The 26792-nt window shown below is 45.0% G+C and overlaps 1 protein-coding gene across 12 annotated transcripts in view; it reads right to left on the reverse strand.

Moving 5' to 3' along the window:
- Window positions 1-2334: 2334 nt before the first annotated feature.
- Window positions 2335-26792, reverse strand: part of MAST4 (microtubule associated serine/threonine kinase family member 4) — a 558512-nt gene continuing 534054 nt past the window's right edge. For 8 of the 12 annotated variants that reach the window (XM_045999069.1, XM_045999068.1, XM_045999067.1 and 5 more), the window contains 6 exons: window positions 23744-23944; window positions 21201-21430; window positions 20528-20650; window positions 11623-11759; window positions 9097-9278; window positions 2335-8731 (listed from right to left, as the gene is read on the reverse strand). In XM_045999069.1, coding sequence (XP_045855025.1) covers window positions 4869-8731; window positions 9097-9278; window positions 11623-11759; window positions 20528-20650; window positions 21201-21430; window positions 23744-23944 — 4736 coding nt within the window. In that variant the 3' untranslated portion in view covers window positions 2335-4868. The remainder of the gene's footprint in view (window positions 8732-9096; window positions 9279-11622; window positions 11760-20527; window positions 20651-21200; window positions 21431-23743; window positions 23945-26792) is intronic. The other 4 variants (XM_045999072.1, XM_045999071.1, XM_045999070.1 and 1 more) reach the window with 1 other exon arrangement.

The following is a 26792-nucleotide window of genomic DNA, read 5'->3' on the forward strand; positions in this document are numbered from 1 at the left end:
CTTCAGTTTTTTGAAAAAAATTAAAAGCCTATAGAAATTGAAGAATGACAGAACACCTGGTGGGATTGCAGCAATCCCTTTTTCTTCATCTCTGTACTTCAAATCTGCCTCCTATGACCATGGTAGGCACGGAAAAGGAGTTTTGTCATGAAGAAAGACTTCTGTTGTTTCTACAAACAACAGCAAGAAGAATAGAGAGGTCACTGGTTGTGAGAATTTACGGGAACTAGAAAAGGCTCTGTGTGTTTCCTTGAGGTCAGGGAGCCGTAGTTGTTCTAAGGACGCCCGCGTGGACGGAGCAGGGGCCTGAGGAGCTGGGGCTCGCACTACAGGCCAGCACCACCCTGCAGGATGTGGGCAGGTATCTGCAGGAATCACCCTAGTCCCCCAAAGAGTCAATCTGTCTGCAGCCTGGGAACGGCACTTCACGGCACTGTGTAACATGGTGTATGTATTCCAGAGGGACAGAATTTTCAGGCAAAGGATTTTTACTTAGACAGGTTAGGGCTGGAAGTTATGGTGTTGGCAGGCTGACATAGGAAGCCCCAGTCAATGCATCACGCTTGCTTCAGGCCCCACGATCATCTTCATCCTTTGCCTCCTGGCTACTGACAGCCGTCTCCAGGCAGTGTTAATGAAACAGGAGCTGAGCATTTGTTACAGGCTTTCAGTGGCACCATAGTAATAGACGTTCTGCAAAGCTGTGGGCGGCAAGACCTAGTAACCATAGACAGCAGATCTTTCTTTTCTCAACATCAGAACAGGCTTGACTGGCACATCATGGAGGACAAAGGGAAGTCAAGTTTGGGGAGTTTGGGAAGGCACGGTTCCGGAAACAGGTGGGATGTCGTTGCGTGTTTTTCCTTGAGGACTGGTGCTGAGATCCCAGCCCGTGGCCCAAGGAGTCTGAACTGCCAGAGAACTTGAATCTGAGCCAGACTGACTGACTTTCAAAAGGCAAAAAGGAATGAAACCGAGGTTCAACAAAGCCGTGGTCATTTCTAGCTTTTGTAGATAGACAAGACATGGAGAATATTCATGGGCATACACCTGGGAAAAAAGAGGACTAACACAACTCACTGCTTTTAGAATGGGTTAAAACCATACTGGTAGGTGGGAAATTAAATTTAGAGAGCTGCCCTACCCTTGAGTTGCTTCATTACTGGCCTGTATGGAAGGAAGCAGATTTCTGTAGTTAATATTAAGCTACACTTCTTCATGTTACATTTTGTGTTGTGAACCGAAAATGCTAGATGGGAAATTACCAACTGATTAATTAGAATTAATAAAGGAGCCCTATTACAGAGAATGATTAGTTGCCTTGGCTTGAGGTCTCCCACCAATCACCAAACGTGTAATTTTGCCCCGTATGATTTTTCTGCATGTAGAGAGACAATGAGATGGCTTCGAGCATTCACAGAGGAGCCCAGACCTGAATGCAACCACATGACACCTGGAGATGTTTAGAAAGGTCTGGAGCTTTAGAACCAGGGAAAAAAAAAAAACCCGGATGCTAATATAGACTCTCTTTACAGCGTGATATTAAATGAATGACATCATCCGTCTGGGGCTATTTCCTCATCTGTAAAATAGGGATGCTGCTACCATCTGGGTTGGGGCTCAAATGACACGGAAGATGAAAAGTATCTTGCCCAGCACTATGCATGCACACACACACACACACACACACACACACACACACACACACACAATAAATGTTAGGCTGCTTCTTTCATTTCTGGTGGTTTCAGTGACTTTGATTACGAGGAGGGAGAAAGGAAGAGAGGAAATGAACGAAGACGGCAAAATGAAATTGATGAAGGAAGGTTTCCAGAGAACTGAAGGAGCTGGTGTCCCCGAGAAGGAGACCGTATGGAGACAGTGACTGTGGTGTGGAAGCTGTCAAGTTCTGCAGGCAACAAATAAGGTTGGTAGAAAACATAGGAAGTCGTTATAGGAAGACTTAATCTTTAAGAAGAAAGCATTTGTGTAAGTAAAAAAAAAAAAAAAAATTAGGGGTACTGAGGTGGCTCAGTCAGTTAAATGTCTGCCTTTAGCTCAGGTCATGATCTCAGGGTCCTCGGATCAAGTCCTGCATTAGACTCCCTGCTCAGTGGGGAGTCTACATCTCCCCCTCCCTCTGCCTCTCCACCTGCTTGCTCTTGCTCTCTCCCCCTCCTCAAATAAATAAAATTAAAAAAAAATTAGTAAACCATTTTCCTCCATAAAAAGCCATCTGCAAAGCTGCATACTTCCCATAATATACAATTATATTCAGTAACATTTTAGAGTTGTATGTATACACATAAGGAAAGAACATATTAGTCATTATCTTTTCATGCTAAATTTTTATTTCAATGTTATGCAACTGCATAAGTATAAATATTTGTTCAATATACAACAATTAGGACATCCATAGGGAACTTCTTAGAGAAAATAAGACTGCAAACACTTTATTGCACAGATCCTAACAGACTTTGAAGCTGGTCAACCTACAGCTGGGAGTTCTACTGAGGAGCACATCTTACAATCACAGGAGACTGACCAGAGAGAACACATGAGAATTCCTACCAGCTGATTGGAGAGGTTTACAACAACAAACAGGTATTACATGAATGCAACCTGAAGTACTCTTTACTCATCCAAAATGCAAAAACATATTTGGCAAAAATGATAATACACTATACAAAATATACATAAAAATATCATTTGTAAACGAGCAGCTAGTTGTGCTTTAAAGGAAACTGGACAGTTAAAAAGCAAAGGCTGTAAACCATGAACTACCTCCCCGATAGATCTGTCGAGGTGTCTGGATACAGAAGACTGGGTTATGACAACCACCAAACACAGATATGAATTATAAATGTTGAGACCACTTTGGAAACCCATTTGAGTTCTTTTACAATACTTGTTTCGTCTACAATTTCACGACGGAGCGATGGGGAAGAGCTGAAACTACATGGGGGAAAAATCAGGGGCAAGGAGGAGACTTTTTTATTTATTTTTTTTTCCATTGCCATCTCATTGTACAATAAAGGACAACCAAGCAGTCTGTTAAGTTATGCCTTTGTTTTTGGAGCAGGGTTTACAGCCTTGCTAAATAATTTACAATCCAGAGGCTGTGCTTAGGGGAACAATTTTATAGCTTGAAGATACTAAGACATCCGAGGGGGTTTGGGTGCTGAATTAGTATTTATTGGTAATATTTTTTTCTCTTAAAAAACAAAACAAAACAAAACAAAATCCTGCTATGGATCCCAAACATCTTATAAAGACTTATCTGTGTGTGTTTTCCTTTAGTGCCTTTAGTACTTAGGTCAGCAAATGTCGTCTTACAATACAAAACAAGCCACCAGGACAACTGCAACGAAAACAAACAAAAAACCCCCTCAGCACTAAAATGATTTGACGAATTCTACATATTCCATGGTATACAAAATTTAAATAAGGCTTAGCAAAAGTAAAAAGGACACATTCAAGCACCAAATAGCTCCAACGAGTCTTTTTTTTTAATTAAAAAAATGCTGCTCTTTATTAATACAGTATTTTTTTTTTTTGCATACAAATAAAGAGATCGTGTTATGTAATGTATGGAGCTACTCGATGCATCAGAAATGAATGTGAAACCCAGGAACTTGCTAAAAACAGCAAGCTTCATCTACAACATAAGGCCCCAGCTATGTATTAAAATGTATCTGATGTCCTGATTATTCATTAATATATATGCTATGATGCCAAAATCCACCCCCTTTTTCCCCTCAAAAAAGCAAAATTTAAAACCTCTTCCAATGCCTGATCCTTCTTACTCGATGTAAGCACTGTTAGATTCGTGTGCGGCCAGTAATTTTCCTTTTTGTTCAAGAGCAGGGCTGGTGCAAAAGTCCTATGAAATGTGTGCTTCTTGGACTAGTGACTCATAGCATAAAGGCCTGAGTTTAAGAGCGTGGAAAGAAAAAGAAGGGAAAGTAAGAGCAATAAAGTTGACGTGTGTTTATAGCCCACACTCCAGCGAGGGTGAAGACCCCACACATACACTCACAGACAAGGACAACTGGCCTTTCAGACAGTTGGACCCAGGATCAGAACGTCCACTGGGATGGCTGAGCAGTGACAATGGTTAGCTCCCTTGGTTCCGGCCGTTCCTAACAGAGGAAAGCTTCCAAATGCGGTGATAAGAGTAGTTCTTGCTTTCGGATCTGGAAACACAGGTAGCCAGATACAGTACTACCAAAATCTCTCCTGAAAAGTACACACAAAAACTCACGATCTACTGTATCTAGGACTTTCTTCCATCTTTAACTCTACTTAGAATGCTTTAACTTAGAAAAATGTAGTCTTGAAATATTCTCTTAAACCACAGACCAAAACATGTGGGTGGGTGCGTACATACACAAACAGGAGTGTAGCTCTACTTTTCCATACACCCAATTTTAACCGTTTTGCTTCATTACTATGTTATGATTAAGTGGTAAAGCAAAAATCTTAACTGGGAAAAAAACAAACAAAACAAAGCTGTGGTAAACAACGCAATCACAGCAGCAAGGTACCGACTCAGTCCCAAACCAAACACATCGCTAGGTATTTACAGAGAAAATCTTTTTCCTCAGCAACCCTCAACTGTAAAGGTTATTCCGTTGTTGTTGTTTGTACAAACACTATCTGGTAACAGTTTTACCGGTAACGATCGGGAAGGCAATTGGAAGAAGGTCCCCTCTTTCTTTCCGACTTTCTCTCCCTCTCCCCGTCCGCAGTGAGGCTCCAGGCTCTGCCTGGCGGGCGTGGCCACACAGTGCTGGTTTCGAAAGGTAGTCAAGACTCAGGTACACATTCAGGTCGGGTTTCCCCAGTCCGGCCTGGGGCCTGCCCCACTACAAGGCCTTTTTGTGAGGGCTGCTACGCACACTCTCTTTCCCCCGCCTCTGCCGGACCACAAAGTCCTTCTCGGAAGAAAGGGCAATGGGCCGGTCAGGGTTTGGAGCTGGGGACGCCTTGGTGACTTCTCTGCCCGGGTTCTGTTTCCGAGTCTGAGGGGGCTGGGCTGGGACAGGCTCTTTCCCTTTGGTTTCTCCTACCGTGGCAGTCACTGACAGGGCCCTGTCCCGGTGGCCGGCACCCCCCGCCACACTCGGGCCAGGGTGGTGCAATTCCAGAGTGACGGTGGGGCTCCGAAAAGATGGCAAGGAGTCACTCTTGGTCATGTGGGTTCTACCATCCCCTCCAGGCAGGGCCTTAGCTGCAGCCTTGGCGGAAGACGCGTCACTGCCACTCGTGGTGGCCTCTCGCACCCCCGGTCTGGCTTCGGGAAAGCTGGAGGAGTAACTCAGAGACTTCTCCTGGAGGGTAGTGGATCGCAAAGAGCTCTGCCCAGTGGCCGAGGGTGACCGCTTCATGCCACTGGGCTTGCCTGCCTCACTCAGTGGCTTCTGGGCACTCAGCCCTTTCTCCTTGGCCTCTGGCAAGCCCTTCCCGACAGCAGCTGCTGGCCTCTCTATGCCTTTTGGCCTGGCCTCGCCGGGTGCCAGGGGAAGGCTGGCCTCAGGCTTCCCGCTCTCTGTGGCGACATAAAGTGCTTCAGTGCATTTCTTACCCTCAGACTTCCTGTCAGTGGTAGTGGCGGCCGGTGAACTTGGACTCGCGTCTGTCTGTCTGCACAGAGGTGGGCAATCTTTCACAGTGGATGGTTTGGGGTGCTTTGGAGACAGGTTTTGCTTTTCACTGACAGTGGCGGGTTTCTGGTCTACCAACTCATCACCTCCTGGGCGTCCTTGCCATGGCAGGAGCGTGGGCTTCTCTAGCCCCTCTGGGGGATGCCCACCACTGGTGCGTTTCAGCCTGGTGTCTAGAAGACCCCCTTCGGCCTGCAGCGGGACTGAAGGTCCACCTCCTCCCTGGCCCATCGCATCGCAAGCTGTGTTCTGGGAGCCTGGGAGGGCAGGGAACGCATCCAAGACACCCTTGCTGCAGCCCTTCCCCTCTCGGCTGGGGCCAGCAGGGGGCTGAGCACCAGGCTCTCTGCCCACTGCAGGCCCACTGCTCGGCTTCTGGGAGGAGAGGGCCCTGTCTGGGTGCTTCGACTTTGGAGGGCTCGGGTCAGGGCCAGGCCTGGGCTTGTGGCTGCTGCTTTCACTGTGCGCTGTGGTCGGCTTGGAAGGGCCTTGGAGGCCCAGGCCGGGATCTGCAGCACAGGGCTTGCCACCGGGCTCTCCGCCCAAGCAGTGGCTCAGCGAGCTGCTCTGCGGCCGACCCGCCAGGCCATGCAGTTCTTTGGTGACTGGGACTGGCTGAGAGCTACCGCTGACGGGTTTTTGCGGAGGCTGTTCCTTCCCTTCCAGCTCCTTGGGACTGTCTCTCAGCAAGGCAGGGAAACCAGAGAGGAGGTCTCCTTTCCCATTCTCAGGGCCAGGAGGCGGCTGGGACCGCCGGGCAGGAGGGGCTTCTGGCTGGGGCTCCGTGCCTCCTCTTCCTCTGCCCAGCTCCCTTTCAGAAGTCCCTGCTGAAGGCAAATGAGAGTCCTCCCTCACCAGCGGCCTCACCTCCATGCGGCCATCTCTGTGGCTTGCTTTGCCACAAGGCCCCCATGCTTTCTCTGTGGGGTGGGGCTGTGTGTAGCAGTCAGGGCGGGGCCTTCCCCCAGAGGGGAGGTTTCTGGAATCGTCACTGGTTTTAGCAGCTTCTGGAGGACACAGCTCGGTGGAGGGGTCTCTTCGGGAGTCAACCCTCACAGCAGACCGCTCGCTTCTGGCTGCAGAAGGGCCCCTTTCAGAGGATTCCTTCCCGCTCAGCTTCTCTCTCGAGGGGGTACTTTCAGGGGGCAGCAGGCTGCGGGACCTGGATGGGTCGGTGCTGTGGGGGTTCTGCCCCAGGAAGGGAAGGAGTTTAATGTCGGGGCTGTGGTCTTGGTGTTTGCTGGGGCCCCCCTCCTTCTGCTGGGGATTGCTTTCCATGACCGTCACTGGGCTCCTGGTAGCATGGGAAGCTTTCCTGTCCCGCTTTAGGTCTGGCTCGGGCAAGGAAGCTGCTGGTGAATTCTGGAGAGCCCTGCTAGAGGACGGGAACCGGGACTCCAGCAGGTAGGACTTACTCATCCTGAAGCTGGCAGGGGAAGGCTCCCTCTGACCTGCTGTGTCACCCTTCATGCCCCCGCTGCTGGGGAGAGCTGGTGGCACAGAGGGCCCCACATCACTGGCTGGGCTGGGGCTCTGTGCGGGCTCCGGGGACAGCAGCTCTGTCTTAGAGGCCTGAGGTCCAGACAGGAGCGCAATATCCAAAGTGCCCTCAATTGGCTTCAGGCAGGACACGGACCTACCTTCCATCTTATACTCAGAGGGGCTTTTGCGGACAGGTGACTCGGGAGCGACCAAGCCCGGCTTTTCCCCTCCACCATCCACCCGGCCAGTGAGGGCCTTGAGAGGGACAAAAGAAACAGCACTGATCTGAGCCGGGTGGGCACTGCTGATGAACGCTCGGCTCTCAGAGGCCGGCAGGGCCTCCGGCTGTCCACCCACAGCCCGGACTGGGTTCCCAGGCAGGCTCTCGTGGGCACTAGAGGTCATCTTGGGCTTGAGCACAGAGCACAGGCTGTCATCTTTGTCTTCAAGTGACACTTTCTTTCGGAGGTAATCGATGTTGGCCAGTTTGCTGTCTAACTTTTCACATCGGAGACAATCCTTGGCCTGGGAGGCCTTCTCCACGTTCTCCCCCTTCGTGGAGCTGGACCTGTCCGTGGAGTGACAGAGACTGTCCTGGAGGGTGCTGGCAGCAGAGGTGCGCTTGAAGTCACAGATGCCCTGGCTGTGGTCCCCGGGTGCCAGGACATGGCCCGTTGCTGCCCCTTCTGAGGTCACCCCCTCACTGACCCGAATGCTGGCCTGCTTGTGAAGAGCCCCCTTCAGTAGACTGCCCAGGGACTGGGTCTCCTGCAAGGCCCCTTTGTTTTCAAAATGGTTTGACCTTTCTAAGGCCTTTGGGTATATTTTCTTCTCTCTCTCTTCCAGCCTCAAAGTCGAGAGGTTTTCTAAATCACTACCAAGTCCATGGGATTTCTGGTGGGGTTCCTGTTTCTCCAGGAACCCATCCGGTTTCTTCACTACCACCTTGGCCTTCAGCTTCTCCCGGTCCAGCTCATCCACAGACTCCTGTCTCCCCAGCTTCCGGGAGACAGGGCGCTTCAGGCAGCCTTGCTCAACGGGCCTGGCGCGGCTGAGTGAGGGCGCGTCACACACGTTCTCCTCCAAGCTCTGCAAGGTCACTTCCCGCTGAGGCTGTTCCCGCTGCACTTCCTCCTGGGTCACCTCCAGGCTGTGCTTGCGGGAACACAGGTGCTTTTTGTCACTGCCATAGGAGGGGGAGAGCTTCTCCTCCGACTGCACGCGCTTGAGCAGTGGGGACCTTGGGGGCTCTGCGCTCTTCGGCCTCACAATATGTCTGACGATGGTGGGTGGGGAGTGCATTTTGCTGGGGAAGGCTTGAGCGATCTTGGAATTGCCAAGCGAGTGTCCCAGCAGAGGGGATGGTGACCGCTGGGGGGAGGTGGGCTGTGGCGTTGGAGAGGGGGTCCGGGCCAGTGGGGAGAGGGGGATGCTACCAGCTGACTTGCGCCTTCCTGACCGGTAGCGCTGTCCGCTGAGTTTGGGGGCCAGACCATGAAGGGTACTGGGTCGGATGTGTCCTGACCCTGCTGGGGAATTGGGGGCACTAGAGCTTGGGGAGCTGCTCTGGGAAGAATTAGTACCTGTGGGTAGAAAACAGAAAGCCATGAGCAATGGACTCCTTCCCTTTTCTTGCCATGCTTCCAACCCAAACTCTTTCGATCAGCTCAGATAAAGGTCAGCAAATTGTCTCAGCATTTAACTCGAATGAATACATGCTTTTCAGATAAATCTTCCCCACATCAGGGTCCAGCCCAGTACTTCCTGCCTTAATGTTCTAAACAACCACATCTCACGACTGCCCTATAAATCCTGTTCGCTACCATCCACATCCTCAACCATCTTTCATTAACCTGGAATAAGCCTTCTGTCCCTCAGGAGCTCACATGGTGATTCTGACCACTCCTCTCAACTCTCCCTTGCTGTGTAGGCCAGGAGACTAGCTCACCTGATGGGAAGTCGGGAGTGGAGCGATAGCTGGGTGTGGGGGACCGGGGAGACAAGCTGTGCGTGGGGGAACCCGGGAGGCTCTCCCCTGATGACAGGGACCGGTTCAAGCAGGAGAAACTTCGGCTGGTGTGGAGCAAAGGAGAAGGCTGCTTGGCTAGTTTTTTGAAAAGGGATCTTCTCCTGGAGTGAAAACCGGAGACAACAGGTTAGATTCTACATTTGGGGCCTCGCCGTCCCCCACAACACCTGTGTAGTCAGTTCACACCTCGGCAGCAGGGACGCCGGTCCAGGGGCAGATCCTACCCTAAGGTGCAGGTTCCCACTTTCAAATTAAAAACCTTATGACTTAGAAAGGAAGAGTCTTTGATGGTATACCGTGGAAGCTCTCCCAATTCCAAATACTTCAGGCAGAGCTGAGAAAAAAGGAAAAATATAAAATACATACGACATATACTCATTTCTTTATTTGTCAGGTTTATGAGGAGGGCGTTCTTGACCTGAAAGCTTCTGAGCATGTACCCTCAGATACAATGACACAATTTAATTAAGAGGTAATACCAAGTAAATCTCTGAAAGAAAAACCATTATCTTAGATAGAGAATTCTTTAATGGTGATACGCTGGGCAGCGGCTTTATCTAGGAGAGGCTGTTTGCCGTGCTTATACCACAGTGGGCTCTTGAAAATTCCTAATGACAATGTAGGCTGCACATTAACATAGAAAAAGCGAGAAAGGTGAACTGAAGCTTATTGTGTCAGCAGGGCACCAGACGCTACGCTGTAGCAGAAGCAAATGTGTATTTAGTGCTCAAAAAGCGTATCTTAAAGCAAGGGGGAAAAAAAAGCTTCTAATGGCTTAGAAATGCAAGTGGCTCTAGAAAGTTCTTTTACCTTTGCCATTATGCAAGCTTCACTCACCCCCACGGTGAGCTTAAGCACAAGTTTAAACACCGTTACCCCTTAGAAAAAGTGTGTTCTGTCTGACTTAAAGCACAATCCAGATACAAAGCACACGTTAAAAAATATATAAATCATTCATTTATCTAATATCTAATAGACTACACATCTCAGAACTGGTGTGTTTAATTTTAGTCAAAGCAGTAAATGTAGCTGGGTTAAATAATGACATCATCTCATGCAGTTCATAAGGAAGAACAGCAACCGTGCTCCCCTGTCCTTGCCGCACTTGGCTGAGAAGCCACTTTCTACTCCTTGAGCTGTTTCTTCTATCTGTCTGCACATTGCACCCGGAATCTCTCTTTTTTTTTTTAAAGATTTTATTTATTTATTTGACAGAGAGAGAGAGATCACAAGTAAGCAGAGGGCAGGCAGAAGAAAGGGGGAAGCGTGCTCCCTGCTGAGCAGAGAGCCCAATGTGGGGCTCGATCCCAGGACCCTGAGACCATGACCTGAGCCAAAGGCAGAGGCTTATTAACCCACTAAGCCACCCAGGTGCCCCGCACCCGGAATCTCTTTATACCATGTTTTCGTTTCTCAGTTTTAGAAACTATCTATTGACTTCCCAGCACAAAAGATGAGGATTAAGCTCTTTCCCAAGCACCCTTCCGCCTTCTGACCAAATACACTTCCCTTTTTCTATTCCTCCCTCTACAGCTAAACCAAAACTTTCAGTTAGAGAAAAGGGTGGTCTTTTTTCCTCTCTATTTTTATATTATAAATACTGTCCGCAGCTGGGCTAGGCAAAGCATGATTCCCACTTCCTTTCTTGTATGCTTTTGTCTTTCCTGGAATTAATAAGCATTCTTTTTTCATTTGCTTATTTTCCCACATTTATATCACTAAAAATCCTCTTAATACAATCAGACACATTAGATCTAAGTAGGTAAAGGAGGGATTCTGCTGTGACATCACTCAGGGAGTCCATCCAGAGAGCTGACTAGGGAGAAATGTCCCCACGGCAAGCACACACCATGCTTCCAACCCAAACTCTTTTGCCAGTGTGAGCAGAGGGCACAAAAACACTCACAGTGCCTCCCAGATAGCAAATGTGTACCCCAGTTAGATCTTCAGGCAGTAAAACAAAACCTCTTTATTTTTAGGCTTACTTGGATGCTTTTAAGATATAGTTATTTCCAAATATCTGCCATTTAAAAAATAGCAATTGTATATTTTCAGGTAATGTAAAGGCTATTACTAAATGTAGACTTAATGCTAAAAACTGTCTGAAGATCTAACGCCTTAAATCCAACTTACCTGAAATGAAGTCTAGAGGCTTAAGAAACAGCAAATGGCTTTTCATGGTACTCACACAGTTAAAAAACAAAACAAAACAAAAACCAAACCAATCTGAATTCTCCTACAATGTAACTCTGTAAATCTTTTCATTGTGAAAAATAATGTTATTATTTTCTGTGAACTTTAATATATAAATATCTGAACCACAGCATGAAATTTCTCACAGAGCAATGGATCTTTCTCACATAGAAGTGTTTAAATTAAGTAAGGAGTAACTTTCCTCCAACAAGGGTCTATACCAAAATCACAAAAAATACTGCTTTAACTAACCTTTCTAGACTTTCTTTCTTCTTAGATTTCTTGCTCCGCCTCACCATCCGGCTCTTATAGCTGTTTCTCCTGGCTGGTCCCGTTTTGATTGATGTGTTTTCAAACGGGGTAGTAGTGATTGACACCTTATTTCCACTCTATAAAAAAAAGTCAGGTGGTATTAAAGGGAAATTCTGGGAGGAAACAAGATTTGGAACTGGGCGGAGATTCAAAGACAAATAAAGATACCTAAAGATATACGTCCAAAAGCTTTCCATTTCTAAGTAACCCTTTAATAAAGCAGGGACATCCTAATAGAACACAAAGGGTAGATAGCAAAATGACAGGTTGCTTTAAGAGGGCAGGCTCTGGACTCCACAGATATGAGTTCAAATCCAAGTCCTGTGACTGCAGGAGGTTGCTTCTCCTCTCTGGGCCTCAAACACCTGCCCTATCTACCAGCGGAATCAGACCTATCTCACAGGGGCTCATGTGAGGACTCCACAGGGTGGAGTTAAGAAAGGCTTCAGCACCAAGTGTGACATGTGGAAAGCACTCTATAAATAAGTTACCTTCATCCATAGGGATGGAGTATAAATGTGCCCAGGGGCTGTCTGTTCTTGGTTGATTTATTTTACTTTTTTCTCATTTTTTGTGTTTTTCCTTTGACCTAGAAATCAGAGACTAGAAAAACTGAAAGAGACTTTTATTTTTAAGTATTTTAAAAGATTTCTTTTCTGTCACCCTAAGACTTGGCAGCTTGCAGAACTGGAAAGTTGATGCCAGTGAGTATAAAACGGCCTCTCTTTAACCAGGTAATGCATGCACCAGGTAACTCCTGGTGGATTTCTGGGTATTTCACTCACTGCTGGAACAGAGCTTGCTGGGAAGGCCCTGAGGTTAGAGAGGAGAGTGGAGTCAGAAGCCGGGCTGAGGGGTGCCAAGGGCAGATGGTAGGACTGATTCCCTTCACTCCCACATCAATGACCTCTTCTTGAATTTCTTTATAACTGGGGGAGAACCATACCCTTTCAAAGCCACAGATGGCCCTGATTACCTTGAAAAGACAAGAAGTATAAGGAAAAGGCTCTTTTCCAAGGCCTATGCCTGGGAAACACCTAGCAATTCAGCTCTAAGTGATAGGAGAGTTGAGTATGGTGGGGTCAGGGGACTCAACCAAGGAGGACTGACTGCTTTCATGTTAACATCTACTCCGCCACTCCAATTTGGGAAGTAATACATGATATTATGAGAAGTAATTGTAAAGTATAAGTAAAAATAAAAATCACGGAGAAACCTATCACTCAGATAACACTGATAATATTTCAGCATATTTCTTGATCTCTTTTCAGGCACGTATAAATTATGCATGTATACGGACATACTTCAGAAATGATTTTAATCTTAGTTAATCTAATATTTAGCTTTATGTTGTTTTTCCATCTCACATTATGTAACTTGGAAAATGTTCCCTGCATCATTGAATGTTCATTGAGAACATAATTTTTATTGGCTGTATAAATAATATTCCACGAGATGGGTGAATCAAAACTTATTTCCATACTTTTCTTCTTTTCAATTCTTTTAAGGGTTGTCATAAATACCGCTATCTATAAACCACTTTTTTTTTTTTTTTAAGAATTTATTTGTTTATTTGACAGATAGAAATAACAAGTAGGCAGAGAGGCAGGCAGAGAGAGAGAAGGGGAAGCAAGCTCCCTGCTGAGCAGAGAGTCTGATGTGGGGCTCGATCCCAGGACCCTGGGATCATGACCTGAGCTGAAAGCAGAGGCTTTAACCCACTGAGCCACCCAGGTGCCCCTATAAACCACTTGTTTTAATCTCTGTCATTTTCCTTAGATTACATAATTAGAGTCAATGTAGCAAATCAAAGGGTCTTCCCAAACTTTTTAAAGACTCTTGGTACAAACTAATACACTATTTTCCAGAAAGTTTATTTCAACAGCTATATTTGTGGGCAGCACATATATACCTTTTTTTTTTTTTTTTTTTTTTTTTTCAGATTTATTTGAGAGATAGTCGGATGCTTAACTTACTGAGCCACCCAAGCACCCCCATAAATACATTTCTTACCACAGGTTTGTCAGAACTGAATATTAACATTAAACAAATTCCTAATTTTATACAAATAAGCAGTATCAAGTTTTCATCTTCCTTCTTTGATGGTGTCTCATTTATTTTGGTCATTTCTATCTCTTCAGGAGATAATCTGTCCAGGTCTTATATCCATTTTAGAATGAGCAAGTCTTAGTATTTTGACTGATTTGTAGAGTTTTTGTATATTTAAGACCTGTATTCCCATACCTAATGTCCTAATTTAAACATAAATAAATAAATAAATTATATATATATAGATATATACACACACACGGGAAATAGGATTTGAACTTAAACGAAAGGAAAAAAAATTATTCGGAAAGACTAAACTATATGTTCTGCATGCAAATGCCAAAACTTTAAGAATAGCCCTTTATCTGATGGTAAAGACTGACAGTCTATTTCTTGTTTCCAAAGAGCATTCATCTTCTACGTATGAAAGGCCTACCAATGCAGGTTGTTTAGAACAGGATCTTCCCTTCACAATTGTGGGAGGTCCTGCGAAAATATGAGTCTGTCCTGCATGCCTTAGGTGAATGAAAAGAGCAACCAGGATGGCTGGAGTTCATCTTTCAACCCTTTTCCATATTCACATACAGACAGGACAGAGAGCCTTCGTGACCACTGAGGCTCTCCTAGTACGCAAGTCACTGAACCTGAGTCCAGTTCTACCCTTCCTAACATAATTCACCATCACCTTTCCTATCTTTATCTACAAGCAGTTAACAATGCCATACAGCCTTTTTAAAGTGCATCTTCAGCATTAAAGTGTTTTTCACATAAATTCTCTTGCTTTCTTTTCACCACCAAGCCAGATGGGCTGTTTTTTTTTTTTTTTAAAATAATACATATCATATATTTAAATTATATATATTTAATATATTATATACAACATATATTTGTATATAATAATGCAAATATTTTACAATATTTTACCATTGCACCTGGTGAGGTGGGAAAGAATTATTATCCTTGCATGAAAGATGAGGAAAATAGATTCAGGGAAACTGAGGTTTCTTCTTCCCAAGGTCAAGAGCCTAGCGGAAGAGCTCTGGCTCTCTGACCCTCATCGCCTGTGCCACCCGTCATGGGCATGGCACGCCCTGGTCCTTCACCTCTCTTGCTCCCTGCAGAGCATGGCTTATATTTAATGGATGGTGGTGAGGGAACCAGGTACTGGATTAATACAGGGAATGATCAAGACATCAGACTGCCAAGAAGAAAATAAAGAGATATAAAAATAGCATGAACATTTTAAGAAATAAACATAAGTGATAAGCATATTCATCAGAAAATAGTTATGACCATGGTTTTTAAATCAGAGCACATCACTGAGCTCTCTACAAAATGTTCCCTTCCCCTATAAAAGCCAGCTCTGCTTTTCTCTTCCTTGTTTCTATATATGACTTGTTCCAGGGGACCGTTTGCTTGACTGATGTAAATACACTGAGAGAATTTCCCTAAGGAGGAATTACAGACACAGAAGATACAGACTCCAAATATTTCACCAGGAGCATTAATGACAACAAAAATGGTAAACGAATAGAAAAACATTTTCCGCCAACAAGGTTAGGAATCGTAAAGCCTGCCACCTGGTGGATGCATTGGCCACACGGAGGGCTGTCTAAGCTGAGCGCAATTTGTCTTACTGGGTCAGTTCATCCTCAATACTTTCTTCCGAAGAACGAGTGAACTTTTCTAAGAGAAATTCTGTGGTACTTGTTTAAAAAACAACAAAAAAGGGGCCAGCAGACTGTTAAATGTTCAATTTGTTTACTTTTCCTATTAACTATTTGTGTAATTGTGCATGGTGGGAGGGAAATTGCTTTAAGCTGGCTGAACTCAATACAACAGCAGGCTAAGTGAGCTCTTCCTCTCAGTCTGGCTCCACATGAGCTTATCAGTTGGCCTTGGATAGCTTACTGAGGTAGACTATTTTTATATTCCTTTCTCTGCCTCACACACACGGGGACTGTTGCACGTTCTGTAGGTCAATGTCTTTGCTCTGCTTCACATCCTCTACAATCCAGCTCCAAACAACCTGCACACCCCAACCCATATACAAACCCAGGCTCTTGCCATGCTTGTTTACTCACATACCTCAAGCATGTTGAGTTTTCTTGCCCTTCTGTCTGCACGCACTCCCTTCCCATACACTAACTCTCCACCCGTAACCTCCAACTCTTCCTCCCTGTCTACCCTTGTTTAAGCTATCTCTCCTTTGGACTTTGGGTCATAGTCACAGTCTGTGCTTTTGACTGCAGACTGATATTGGACTGTTTTTCCAGTCTGCATTACTGGCAATCAGAGAATGTCAGGTATAGGGCACTCTGGTTGGACTAATGCGACACGCGTGCTTTGACACCACACGGCAGGATGCAAACCCTCTTCTGCTCCCTCTTCGCAGGTAACCTCGGACTAACATTCTCAGCTGACATTCTCCTGCTTTAATTCCTTCATCTGTGAAGTGGGCACACACTGTTATTTACAGCACCTACCTCCCAGGGTGTAAGGATTATGGGAGTTTGTCTGTTACCTGTTATTCCCACAGCCCTCTGCTGTATGACCCTTCAGGACATAACACAATGCTCTGCACATTTTCCGGGCTCATGAATAGGTAGGGAGGGTAATAATGATGCTATCTGATGGTCTTCATTTTACTATCTAAAAGTTCCCCAGAGTTCATAGAAAAGAAATTTCTGAAGCAGGGGCTGATGAAGTTTTAGGGCTTCTCTTAAGCACTGGGCATTTAAACTAATGCTATCCTGAAAAAGGAACCTGGTTGAATTGGGAGTTTCCTGATTAGGCAGGTAAAGCCAGACACATTGTTATGTGCCTCAACAGGGACTTCACCCAGGACAGCAGCGGATGGAGAAAGATTTTATTGCTTTGGCGAAGTTCTCTGAGAAGGCTAACCTGAAAGCTGAAGGGAGGTGATTAACTCCTGGTGGCAGGAGAGCGGGGGAGGCAAAGGTGAAGGAGCACACTCTAAGGGAGTCAGAGAGCCAGTGGGGCGCTGAACTGGAGAAGCACAGGATTCTGTAATCCCACGGATCTACCATGTGAAATGACTGCCGACCTAAGTCCCTGCTCCCCCAGCAGGTTTGCCTGCAAGTCGTGAGGGGCAATGAGACCAAAGGTAAAGACGTTAAATGGAAAATGCTTCTCGCGTTCGCATTCCAAAAGCTAAGTAAGTACTCTATGAGCATTTCTAAACAGACACATGGCAGCCCCCACCTTTGTCTAAGGGCGCCGCGACATTTCCCGAAGTAGCCTGCAAGTATAAACCGTCAAGGAAGCAGCATCCAAGGGACCAAAACAGAGCTGCTACCCTGGTGCTCCACGAGCGACGGCATGAGGGAGCCCAGCGTGGGTATCCCTCACTTCACGCTTTGTCCAAGAACCGCTGCTTAAATTTGGAAGAAAGCTGCATGATTACACAGTTCACTGGGAAGATAATTAAATCCCTTGTATCCTTTTTGTTTCATTACACTGGTTGCTCCTCTCCAGTGCTTCCTTTATGAACCAGAGGCAGGATCCTCCAGTTGGCTCTGTGACAGAGATGCCAGGGCTCTCCAACACGCTGCGGGTGTGTGTATGCAATTTCAGAGCCACTCTGACTAGATCCAGGAACGAAGGTGCTCCATGACCAGGGGAGGACACACTGTTACAAATGGGACTGGATTCTGCCAAGAGGCTTTGCCAGAGACCTTCAGGAGAAATATATATTCAAATTCCACAGAAACAGGTTTTAAAAATCCTGAATCATATCAAATATAAAACAAATTATGAAAATCATCAAATGTCTCAGCCAAGGAAACAAATGCATATTTTCTAAAGATATATATATACACACACACACATTTATATATATATGTATATGTGCATATACATATTTGTTCATTATTTCTTGTGATTTTATGAGCAGATACATGAAATGATATGAAGATATGCTGTGGCTGGAGCCATGTGGCACATAACACAACGCTGTTATAAAGAAGGCAGAAAGCCAAACTATGTTACCATTTCAAATCCCTTTGACCTTCTTTTAAATGCTAATGCCAAGATCTGAAAAAGCTCTAGCAGGATGAATAACAACTGAGAGAACCTCACCTGTAAAACACAGACTTACTATATGAAACAAAAGGTGAGCTCCTAGAGAAGAGCAACAAGCATTTTAGAGATAGATAAACAACACCTCTGTCTCTGCCTGCCTGCTTCTTCGGTGGAGAGGTTTCTATATGGGATATGTAGACAGTGGGGTGGGGGGGCCCGAAAGAACTTCCCTGGGCTCTTCCTCACAAAGGGTGGATCTGTGAGCCAGCAATGGGGCAGCCTTGGACCACAGGAGCAGGTACTGTGACGGAAGCTGCTGGTCAGACTCAGGAGTCTGTATATCCCTTCTAGAATTTTGCCCTGTAGAGCCCGAAGTCATTTCAGGGGACTTTCACAGCCAAAGGACCTTCAAGTCAGCAACACCGCTGTGCCTCCCATTTCTTGGACATTTATTAGGAGTGAGTTATTGCACACTAGGTGGATAAAGAATATTATCAAGGATAGAGGAAGAAACGAAAAAACTCGGGTCTTACCCGCCATGTCTTCTGTTCTGTTCAGTAGGCACATTTAAAAGTGGAGCCTAACTCGAGCCATTTAATGTTGAATGGTGAACTGAATGGCATGTATACCAAAGACAAGAGTCAAGACATTAACAGGAGCAGAAGTGTGGTACTTGGGTCCTCCCACGGTAACTTTTGGACAGCAGGCAAAGGAGAACCCCGTTGTTCACCTCAACACCACCGTTACTGGGTACCCACCTATATCCAGGTACGGGGTGCATGCTGAGATTATGTGGAAAGCTTTAAGAGTTAAGATCTGCCCTGCAGGGCTCTGTCGGATTTGCTATGTGTTCAGCACGACCTTCAGCTGATTTCCAACACTGCCTATGGCCCTGCAGCGTTCTCTCAATATTGAGTCCTATCTCTCCAGTGATCAATACATGCATTTGTGAGAAAGCTGGCTAGTGTTAGGGGAAAATCTGTAGGAATTTATGACGGCAACGTCAGGCCCCAACCCCTCAGACTTCAGTTTTGAGCCCAAGACCCAAATTTGATTAATAATGTGAATTAATCAAATGGCAATAACTTTCTTAAAATCTGCTACTTTACAACGGACCTTGGGAAATGCCTGCTATTAACTACTCTTAAAACCTAGGCCAGACCCTTAATTTTTTGAAGAATATATTCCTATTAGCTGTGGGAATGACAGGAAAGGAGAAAAGTCATTAAACTGCCCTTATTTTTGGGAGGCTTAGCACACCCACTTCTCTGTAGTGCCTCTTAGATTTCTGATTTTCTTTCATGTTTCAATTCAATGAAATTTCTCTGTGATGTCTCTCTACTCATAGAATATTCTCTGAGAAAGTATGACAGCCCTCCCTCTAAGTTAAACTTTACGTGCTTCCATACATCTCCTGCATCTCCCATACTTCCCAAGGGCAAGGACTATAACAATTCCTGTGTTATCAACAGCTACCATCTACATCCGGCACTGGCCTCAGAGCACGTATTCTGAAAACCGTCTAAATACACATTATTTAAATAGCACATACGAATTTATGCTCTGTCTCTCAACACGCTATAGGTTATTTGAAGCTACGGCTCACACCTCTCTTTTTAGAAGTCCCTTACAGACCCCTTGGTGCTCAAAAAGCAAGAGGTCATCCATAAATCTGTGGATCTGTAAAATAATCCTCCAATTAGAGACTGCATTTCTGATCACAGACTTCTTTTTCTGAACGGATTTTACAGGCAAACACAAACTTCATCTTTGTTTTTATAAGACCCATATTTGGAGCTCTAACTTTATATCCTACAGCCAGCAGGTGACACGGCAAGTAACTCAACAGAAATGAGAGGATCAGTGTAGATTTCCTCCCTCCTCTCATCTCCACGCTTCTTGTGATCTTAACTCTACAAGCTTTATTCAGCTTACATTCGAAACAGAAAATGATTTACGTTCAAATTCATTTGTATGGGGGGGGGGGAGGCCTAATGATTGCTACCACCCCTCCTCCATTACTACCTATTTCTATCATTTATTGTATATGTGCTTATTTTCACAATTCTTTTTTTTAAAGATTTATTTATTTATTTGAGAGTGAGCAAACGTGCACATGGTGGGGGGAGGGGGAGACAGAGAGGGAGAGAGAGAATCTCAGACTCCCTGATGAGCACAGAACCAGACGTGGGGCTCGATCTCGTGACCCTGAGATCACGACCTGAGCTGAAACCAAGTGTGCGATGCTTAACTAACTGAGCCACCCAGAGGTCCCTGTATTCACAATTCCATCTTCCAAAGGAAATTCAACTACTAGAATGAACCTTCGTATCTGACCTCATAGTTTAATACCACTTTATCTTCCATTGTACTAGAATAAAACTTACTTAATGTTCCTGAAGAAAATCACCCTTAGGATAGGTGATTTCCAAACAGATTTTACTATGTGAGGTTCATAAAATGGGAAACAAACAAACAAAAAACCTTTTGTTATCTGTGATTTAGAATAAGAAGTTCAGTTAGGAAGTGACTGGGCAGATATAAGAACATGGTTTTCATGATATAAATAACCAGAGAATTCATATTCTCTTCTCCTTTATCTTAAAACTTAGGCTATTAAATAGCTTTCTCAGTGATAAGACTGAGTGTGTACCACAGAGAAGAACTATAGAACTTAAGGAGAGAATTCTTGGTGCCAGTTCTTTCTGATGACCTGCTTTCCCTGTATGGCATGGACATAAAAAGATAATACCTTTAGCAAGAGCTCTATAACTTCCGTGTGGACAAGTCCATGCACCGGTTCTCCATTGATGTGTGTGATCAGATCCCCAGCCTTCAGTCCTGCCTGGCATGCTGGACTTCCTTCTTCTACATTCTAAAGTCCAAGAACAGAGTACACATTCATAAGCCAACAAATGGCAACCCTAACATCTGCTGTTTCTTTTGGGAGAATATTCTGAGTTTATCAGCAAATGATCCTAAGCTCCTAAGAGGAAATCAAGAAGGCATGGTTATTATTCCTTTTCTGTCATCATCCTAAAATAGGACCATTCCTTACAAAATTTCAGGTGAGTGGAGAAGGTAGTTTTGTTTTAAAATAAAAGAAGACCAGAAAAAAGATTATCAAAACAAAACAAAACAAAACCAAAAAGCCCCAAAAAAGAAAAGTGGCAAGAGGACAATCTTTGACAATTTCCACCAGCTTGTTATGCAGAGTGGACAAACAGGAAAAATGGACAGAATTATGAGAAAGTACTAATTTTTGTTAAATTCAATGCCCCCCACCCCATAAAGGGAAAGGGCATGAACAGGTCCCAAACATCAGTTTAATGGAAAAAAAGCTCGCAGATAGGCGTCCCAACTTATTTGTTTTCCAGGATGGGTGGGAGTGGAAACGAAGGAGGATGAGAGGCTGATGGTCTTACCCAAACAATATGGTGCACCGTGTAGATGTCGCTGTCTCCCACATACACCCGGATGGCTCGGATAGTAAAACCATAGTTCTTCCCGGAACTGTGGATCACAACAGGCTGATGGGGACTGGCAGATGCTGCTGAAGAATCTCGGCTGGGAGAGGAGTCTCGTGAGGAAGAAGGGTCCGAGGAAAGGGAATGGGGGGACATTGGACTTCCCAGTGGAGAAACTGCAAACATATCTGCAACAAAGGAGCCAGGCGTCAAAGCTGACCCTGATCACACAGACGTCCGTGCAGTCAACCCACGACGCACATGCTTCCTGCCACAGTACTCCTGCCATGGCTAAGAGCTTGGCTACAAGACCAACCCATTCATGTCTCATAAAGAAATAATATAAACAGACTTATCTAACTAGCATGGCTTTCTGAACAGAGGCTATAAAGAGAACTTCAAAAGTATCTTTATTTTAACTCATTTTTCAATGAATTCTCTGGTTATAATTCTTAATTCTTTACTCTAATTAAAACACACCCAAAACCTAGCTCCTACCTGGCTGTGATAGTTCTAGTTAGCACGTTTTATTTTAATTATAGAAACAAATCACAGATGCACAAATTTCAAGTATGCCTTTACACAGAGAATATTGTGTGGCCCAGAGTAAGAGATCCTTGGGCTCCAAATCTTGCCCTCAACAACTTGAACGTGGTTCTTCTCAAACATGCATGGTTAGGAAAGCCATTTATCAACGCCCCAGTTGCTTTCTACAGTATTACTGAGCTAGTACTCATGAAGTGATTTTGATCAAGCAACAGGGCAATGTCAATTTCTCAAAAAATCACTCCTTGTTACTCTGACTACAACTGATTATCTTCATGTTACCTACAATTCTAACAACGATTGAGAGGATAATGCAGGTGAAATAGAGAAATTTTAACAACAACTTTGTTCACTTTTCACAATACCAATTCTACTCTGTTCTTGTTTAAGAAGCAAACACACTTCTAATTTAATTGTTGCCATCGCTGTTCCATCTATATGAATCTAAACAGATCTTAACTGGTCACGTGAAACTGGGTGTGTGTTTGACAAGAACAATCTAGAGAAGACACTGAGGTTGCAGGCGTGAGCCCCAAGGGAGCCAGGTGACTAAGCCCCAGGGCTGCTGAAGCCTCACTACATGCTCTGAGTCCCCTGTGGACACAGAGAGCTCAAACTATCCACACTATCATTTCTTCCCGTTCTTAGGTCTGGCCAAAGTAGAACAAAGCTAAGTGCCTCACTACCATGCTCCTTCATTTTGTGACTGCACGTGGCATCTTGCTTCTCTTTTGCTGGCTACCTTTTCTCTAAAGGTCAAAAGACCAGGTGAGGAGACACACACCGGTGGGCAGTGAACTTTGAACCATGCAAGCAGGAATGGGACAGAGTGAACACACACACACATTGAAACTGCTGGAAAGCCAAGTCCCCGATCCCTTCCCTCCCAAATGGAACAGCTGCTCTACTTGACCAAAATTTGGGCCTTCTCAGCACTTTTCGAAAGCGGACTTACCTTCCCCCCGACAGCTGCTCGGGGGCCACTGCCTTTGGGTTATGAACAGTCATTCAAACAAACTAGGTGTTTGTTTTATGGTACTAAAGAGGATGTCTCCCAGCAAAGAGTATGCTAGAGGGAGCAGTACGCCCACGGGAGCATTTGTTTCTGTCAAATTTCTTTCTGCACAAACAGGAAAATTTTGAAACAAGAAATTTTGAAAATATCAATGATTCCTTTTAGACATGGTCTGTATTCTTCCCAATGCAAGCCGTCTGCAACAGAATTCACTTGCTACTTGCACTCCCTTGCCGCCATTGGAACGGTAAGTCACCAACACTAGGGTGTGTATTTCATCTTTTCCAGTGGAATTGCTGTGGACTTGATGATTTGTGGAGGCAAAACCCAGTTATGGAAAAATACTGCAATTCCACAAAACTGTAATTAAGCTCTGTTTTCCAATACACGGAAGAAAATGATTTGACTGCCAGTAGGAGGAAGCATAGCTCAACAGACAGCGTTGGGAAAAAGTAGAACTTCAGTGCTGTCTGTGACTCTCTGCATCCCCGGAAATGAAAAACTTACATCCTCCACGTCTATTTCCTTATTAAGTAGATGAGGAAAAACTATACTTAGCTTTCCAACACAGATGCTATAAGCAGCTCAGTAAAGTATATAAATGATGTCCCATCTCAGAGGAGGTAAATTTACTACTGAACGTGGGGAGAGGGGAGCAGAACAGGAAAGAAAACAAATATAAGAAGGAAGGCATTGTGGGAAGGAAGCCTGCCTCATCTCCCGATGCAGAAAGAAGCCAGAAGAAATCAGCGACACATGCTGTTTTGGAGGCCCGGAGCTCCTGCAGGGAGAAGCTCCCGGGACGGCTGGGTCAACCAGCTACCACTCACTATTGCCTCTAGCCATCTTGCATCCCCATCAGCATTCCGAACCCGAACCCCCGGGAAGGAGGGGCACATGCGCACATCACACAATTTCATGCGAGTAGATGTCTCTCTACCTCCTGGGATCATGAGGGACAGAGCACTGGCAGAAAGGGACTTTGTGACTTTCCCCGAGATTTTCTTTTTTTCTGTGCTTTCTAATCGCTGCCGGGCCACGTGAGAAGCGGGTTCACTGGATGGCTTTGCGGAATTATCTGTACTGTCCACACACTCGCTTCGTCCATTTATCTGATCCAAGTGCTCTGAAAAACTGCCAACTGCACAAAGAAGAAGGGATAAACACATTCAGGGAAATCTGGGACCGGAGAGGTGGGGAAAGGGGAAGAGAGAGGGAAGGAAGAACAAACTGGGAAACGTCCTCCCCTGTGGCTCACGGGCCTTATGGTGTCAGGCAAACATTATAGACATGACCAGTTGGAGAAAGGGGACATGGAAGAGAGGGAGAGGAAAGTGGCGTCCATTCAGGTGTCACCCTACCTGTCCACGAGCCTGCTCATTCTCAGCCCGTGACTCCCCTTACCTAGAAGACTCATTCCTTTCTAGAATCTCTATCTTACAACCCTTGTAGTGACAACTCCTCCTCATTCCCAACCCATGGAAGGCCAGGCTAGAAACCAGCACCACCTTATCAACACCAGGACCGTCCCCTGTCTAATATGATTATCCTGTGATATTAGTGATCAACCTTAGCAATGCTCTTAATAATGTGGACATTGCTGCTTTGTGGTACGTGGACATCACCTCACGTCCTCATGGAGACTTATGCCTGTGTCACCTCGTACCATCTTCCCAGGACACGCCTATATGAGGCCCACACTTTAACTGACAGAAGAGTGTCGGAGCTGTCACCTTGGACTTCTCATGCCATGTGCCCCCTTACACTCTCCACTCTGCAAACCTCACAGGATGACAAAGCCTATGACCCACTATGCTACTTATTCAGTGGCTCACGACATCCTCCTGGCTTTTCCGCTGGGCAGTGTCATTGGGTCTGTCCTGAAGTTAGGGGACCCGTGGTAAGACCCCTTCTCCTCTAAGGTTGCTGTGCCTTCTTTATTTTTGATTATTAACCCTTAAGAGACACTGGAGGTGTTCTTTCTGTCTCCTTGTTTTTAGTTAAAAAATTAGGACTCCCCTCAAGAGGGGATCTCAAGGGAATATAACCATGTAGGAGGCGACAGAAATGGAAAATCACTGATGTCTGTCTGGGCAACCGCACACCAAGAGTAAAAGTTTCTGAGCAAAGTCACATGTGGAGTTCCCGCAGAGAAAAGGTGAACAGCCTCCCCTTCTGGTTCTTCCTACTCTTGCTTTTGCAGACTACCAGTTTTCTTTCTTCTTTAAAAATCACTGGTAGTTTATCTTTGTCTATCCAGAAAAAGCAATGCTTATCTCATTTTGACTTCTAAATGCTGTGTTACAAGGCCTCCCCCACCCTGTGCTTTAAAAACCATCAAGACGATCATCACCTTAAGGTTTGCAATCCATGCAGAGAATCTGACACAAATGACCATTACAAATGACCCTTTGAAAGACCAGTTGACAGGTTTTAAAGGACACGACACTCTTGGCCGAGGAAAGGGTTAGGTTGGATAAGGCTTAGCTCACATTGCTGTTCTGCTGCTGACCGTACCCCTCAAAGGCATAGCTCGAGTTTGGCCTTTGTGCACAGAAGGGGCACCCGCCCTAGAGGTGGGGTCCTCACTAAGGGAAGCTGGGATCTGGCAGAGTGCTGTGGGTGCAGGGAAAGATTCAGCCATCCATGTGACATCCACGTGACCTACAGAGGAGGACAATCCTAAGGGACGGATCAGCAGCCTTCCTGTTCCCATCCACCCAACACAACCTCACTCAAGTCCATCTACTCTGTGCTCTCTAAATAAAGGAATCAACAGCTCAAGGACTTGACAAATACTGTGTCACGAACCAAACACCTCATCTCAAAAACCGTAAGCTTCCTTTCGGGTAAGTCACACGCTCTCCTCCTTGCTAATCTGGGCGGGTGGGATCCCTGACGAATGCAAAATGAAAAGCTGAATCTCTTCACAGCGAATAATACACCCAAGACCTCAGGACTTTTACTTCTCACCCATTCAAAAGCAATGTAGTCACAAAGGAAAACAAAGAGGTGTAAAGCTCTACTTCCCTGAGCGTCTGCAGGTGAATGTATGGCATTCTTTTCTGTCATCCCTCCCTCCTGCATCCACCACCTCATTGCATAGCCCTGGATATAAGCGTGCACTTCTGTTCTGCCAGTGGTGGATAATGTCACCTTAATGTTCTGTAAATGTCAAGGGTTCCTTCTTTTTGATGGTGGAGCAATATAAAAATCAACAAATTTAATTTTACTACAGTCACGGTTTTCAGATTTCCTAATTACCCTTGGCCATGAGCAGATCAGCTCATCTCTCTATTCTGTACAGCCCCCAAGGTCTTTGATTATTTTTAGTGTGTATATGGGGGAGACAGAAAGGTGGTTTGAATCAATTAATCAAAATGCATGGCAGGACCTAGCAGTTTTTTTTTTTTTTTTTAATTATGAAAGTAATCAATCAACTGCTTAGACACCATTTCCCTCCCTTTCCCTCCGACACTGCTGATGGGGACCAGGGCACGGAGACTAAGCGATCTACTGTATTAAAAAAAAAATTTAAATGGAGCTAAGTACACTCTCTTCAGAGCATGATCATAAACTAGGGAACAGAGACCTTAGTAACCAGAAATATAAAATACTGAGATAATTCCATTTGGCTTGACTACCAACACGAACAAAAAAGAATTAAGAATCCTGGACCACTAGGTTGTGTCTACACTACTTCTACATCGCTATTCCCTTGGCTTTATAAAAAGTAAAGATAAGGGGAATTATACTACATGGCAACAGAACTGAGGGGAAGAGGGAGAAAGAAAGAAAAAAAAAACACGTTATTTTTCTCTATGATAAACCAGAAGCACATGAAAAGATCCACAGAAGCAAACTTTTCAGCAAGGCTGAAATAAACCTAAGCTGTAAAATGTGTGTTTTCTTGAAATGATTTTAAAAAGAGTTATGCTGGGAATATTCAGTTAGATTAAAAAGAAGTTCATAAAAATTCTTGGAATCAT

Source organism: Meles meles, chromosome 3, assembly GCF_922984935.1.
Source record: "Meles meles chromosome 3, mMelMel3.1 paternal haplotype, whole genome shotgun sequence".
Lineage (NCBI taxonomy): Eukaryota > Metazoa > Chordata > Mammalia > Carnivora > Mustelidae > Meles > Meles meles.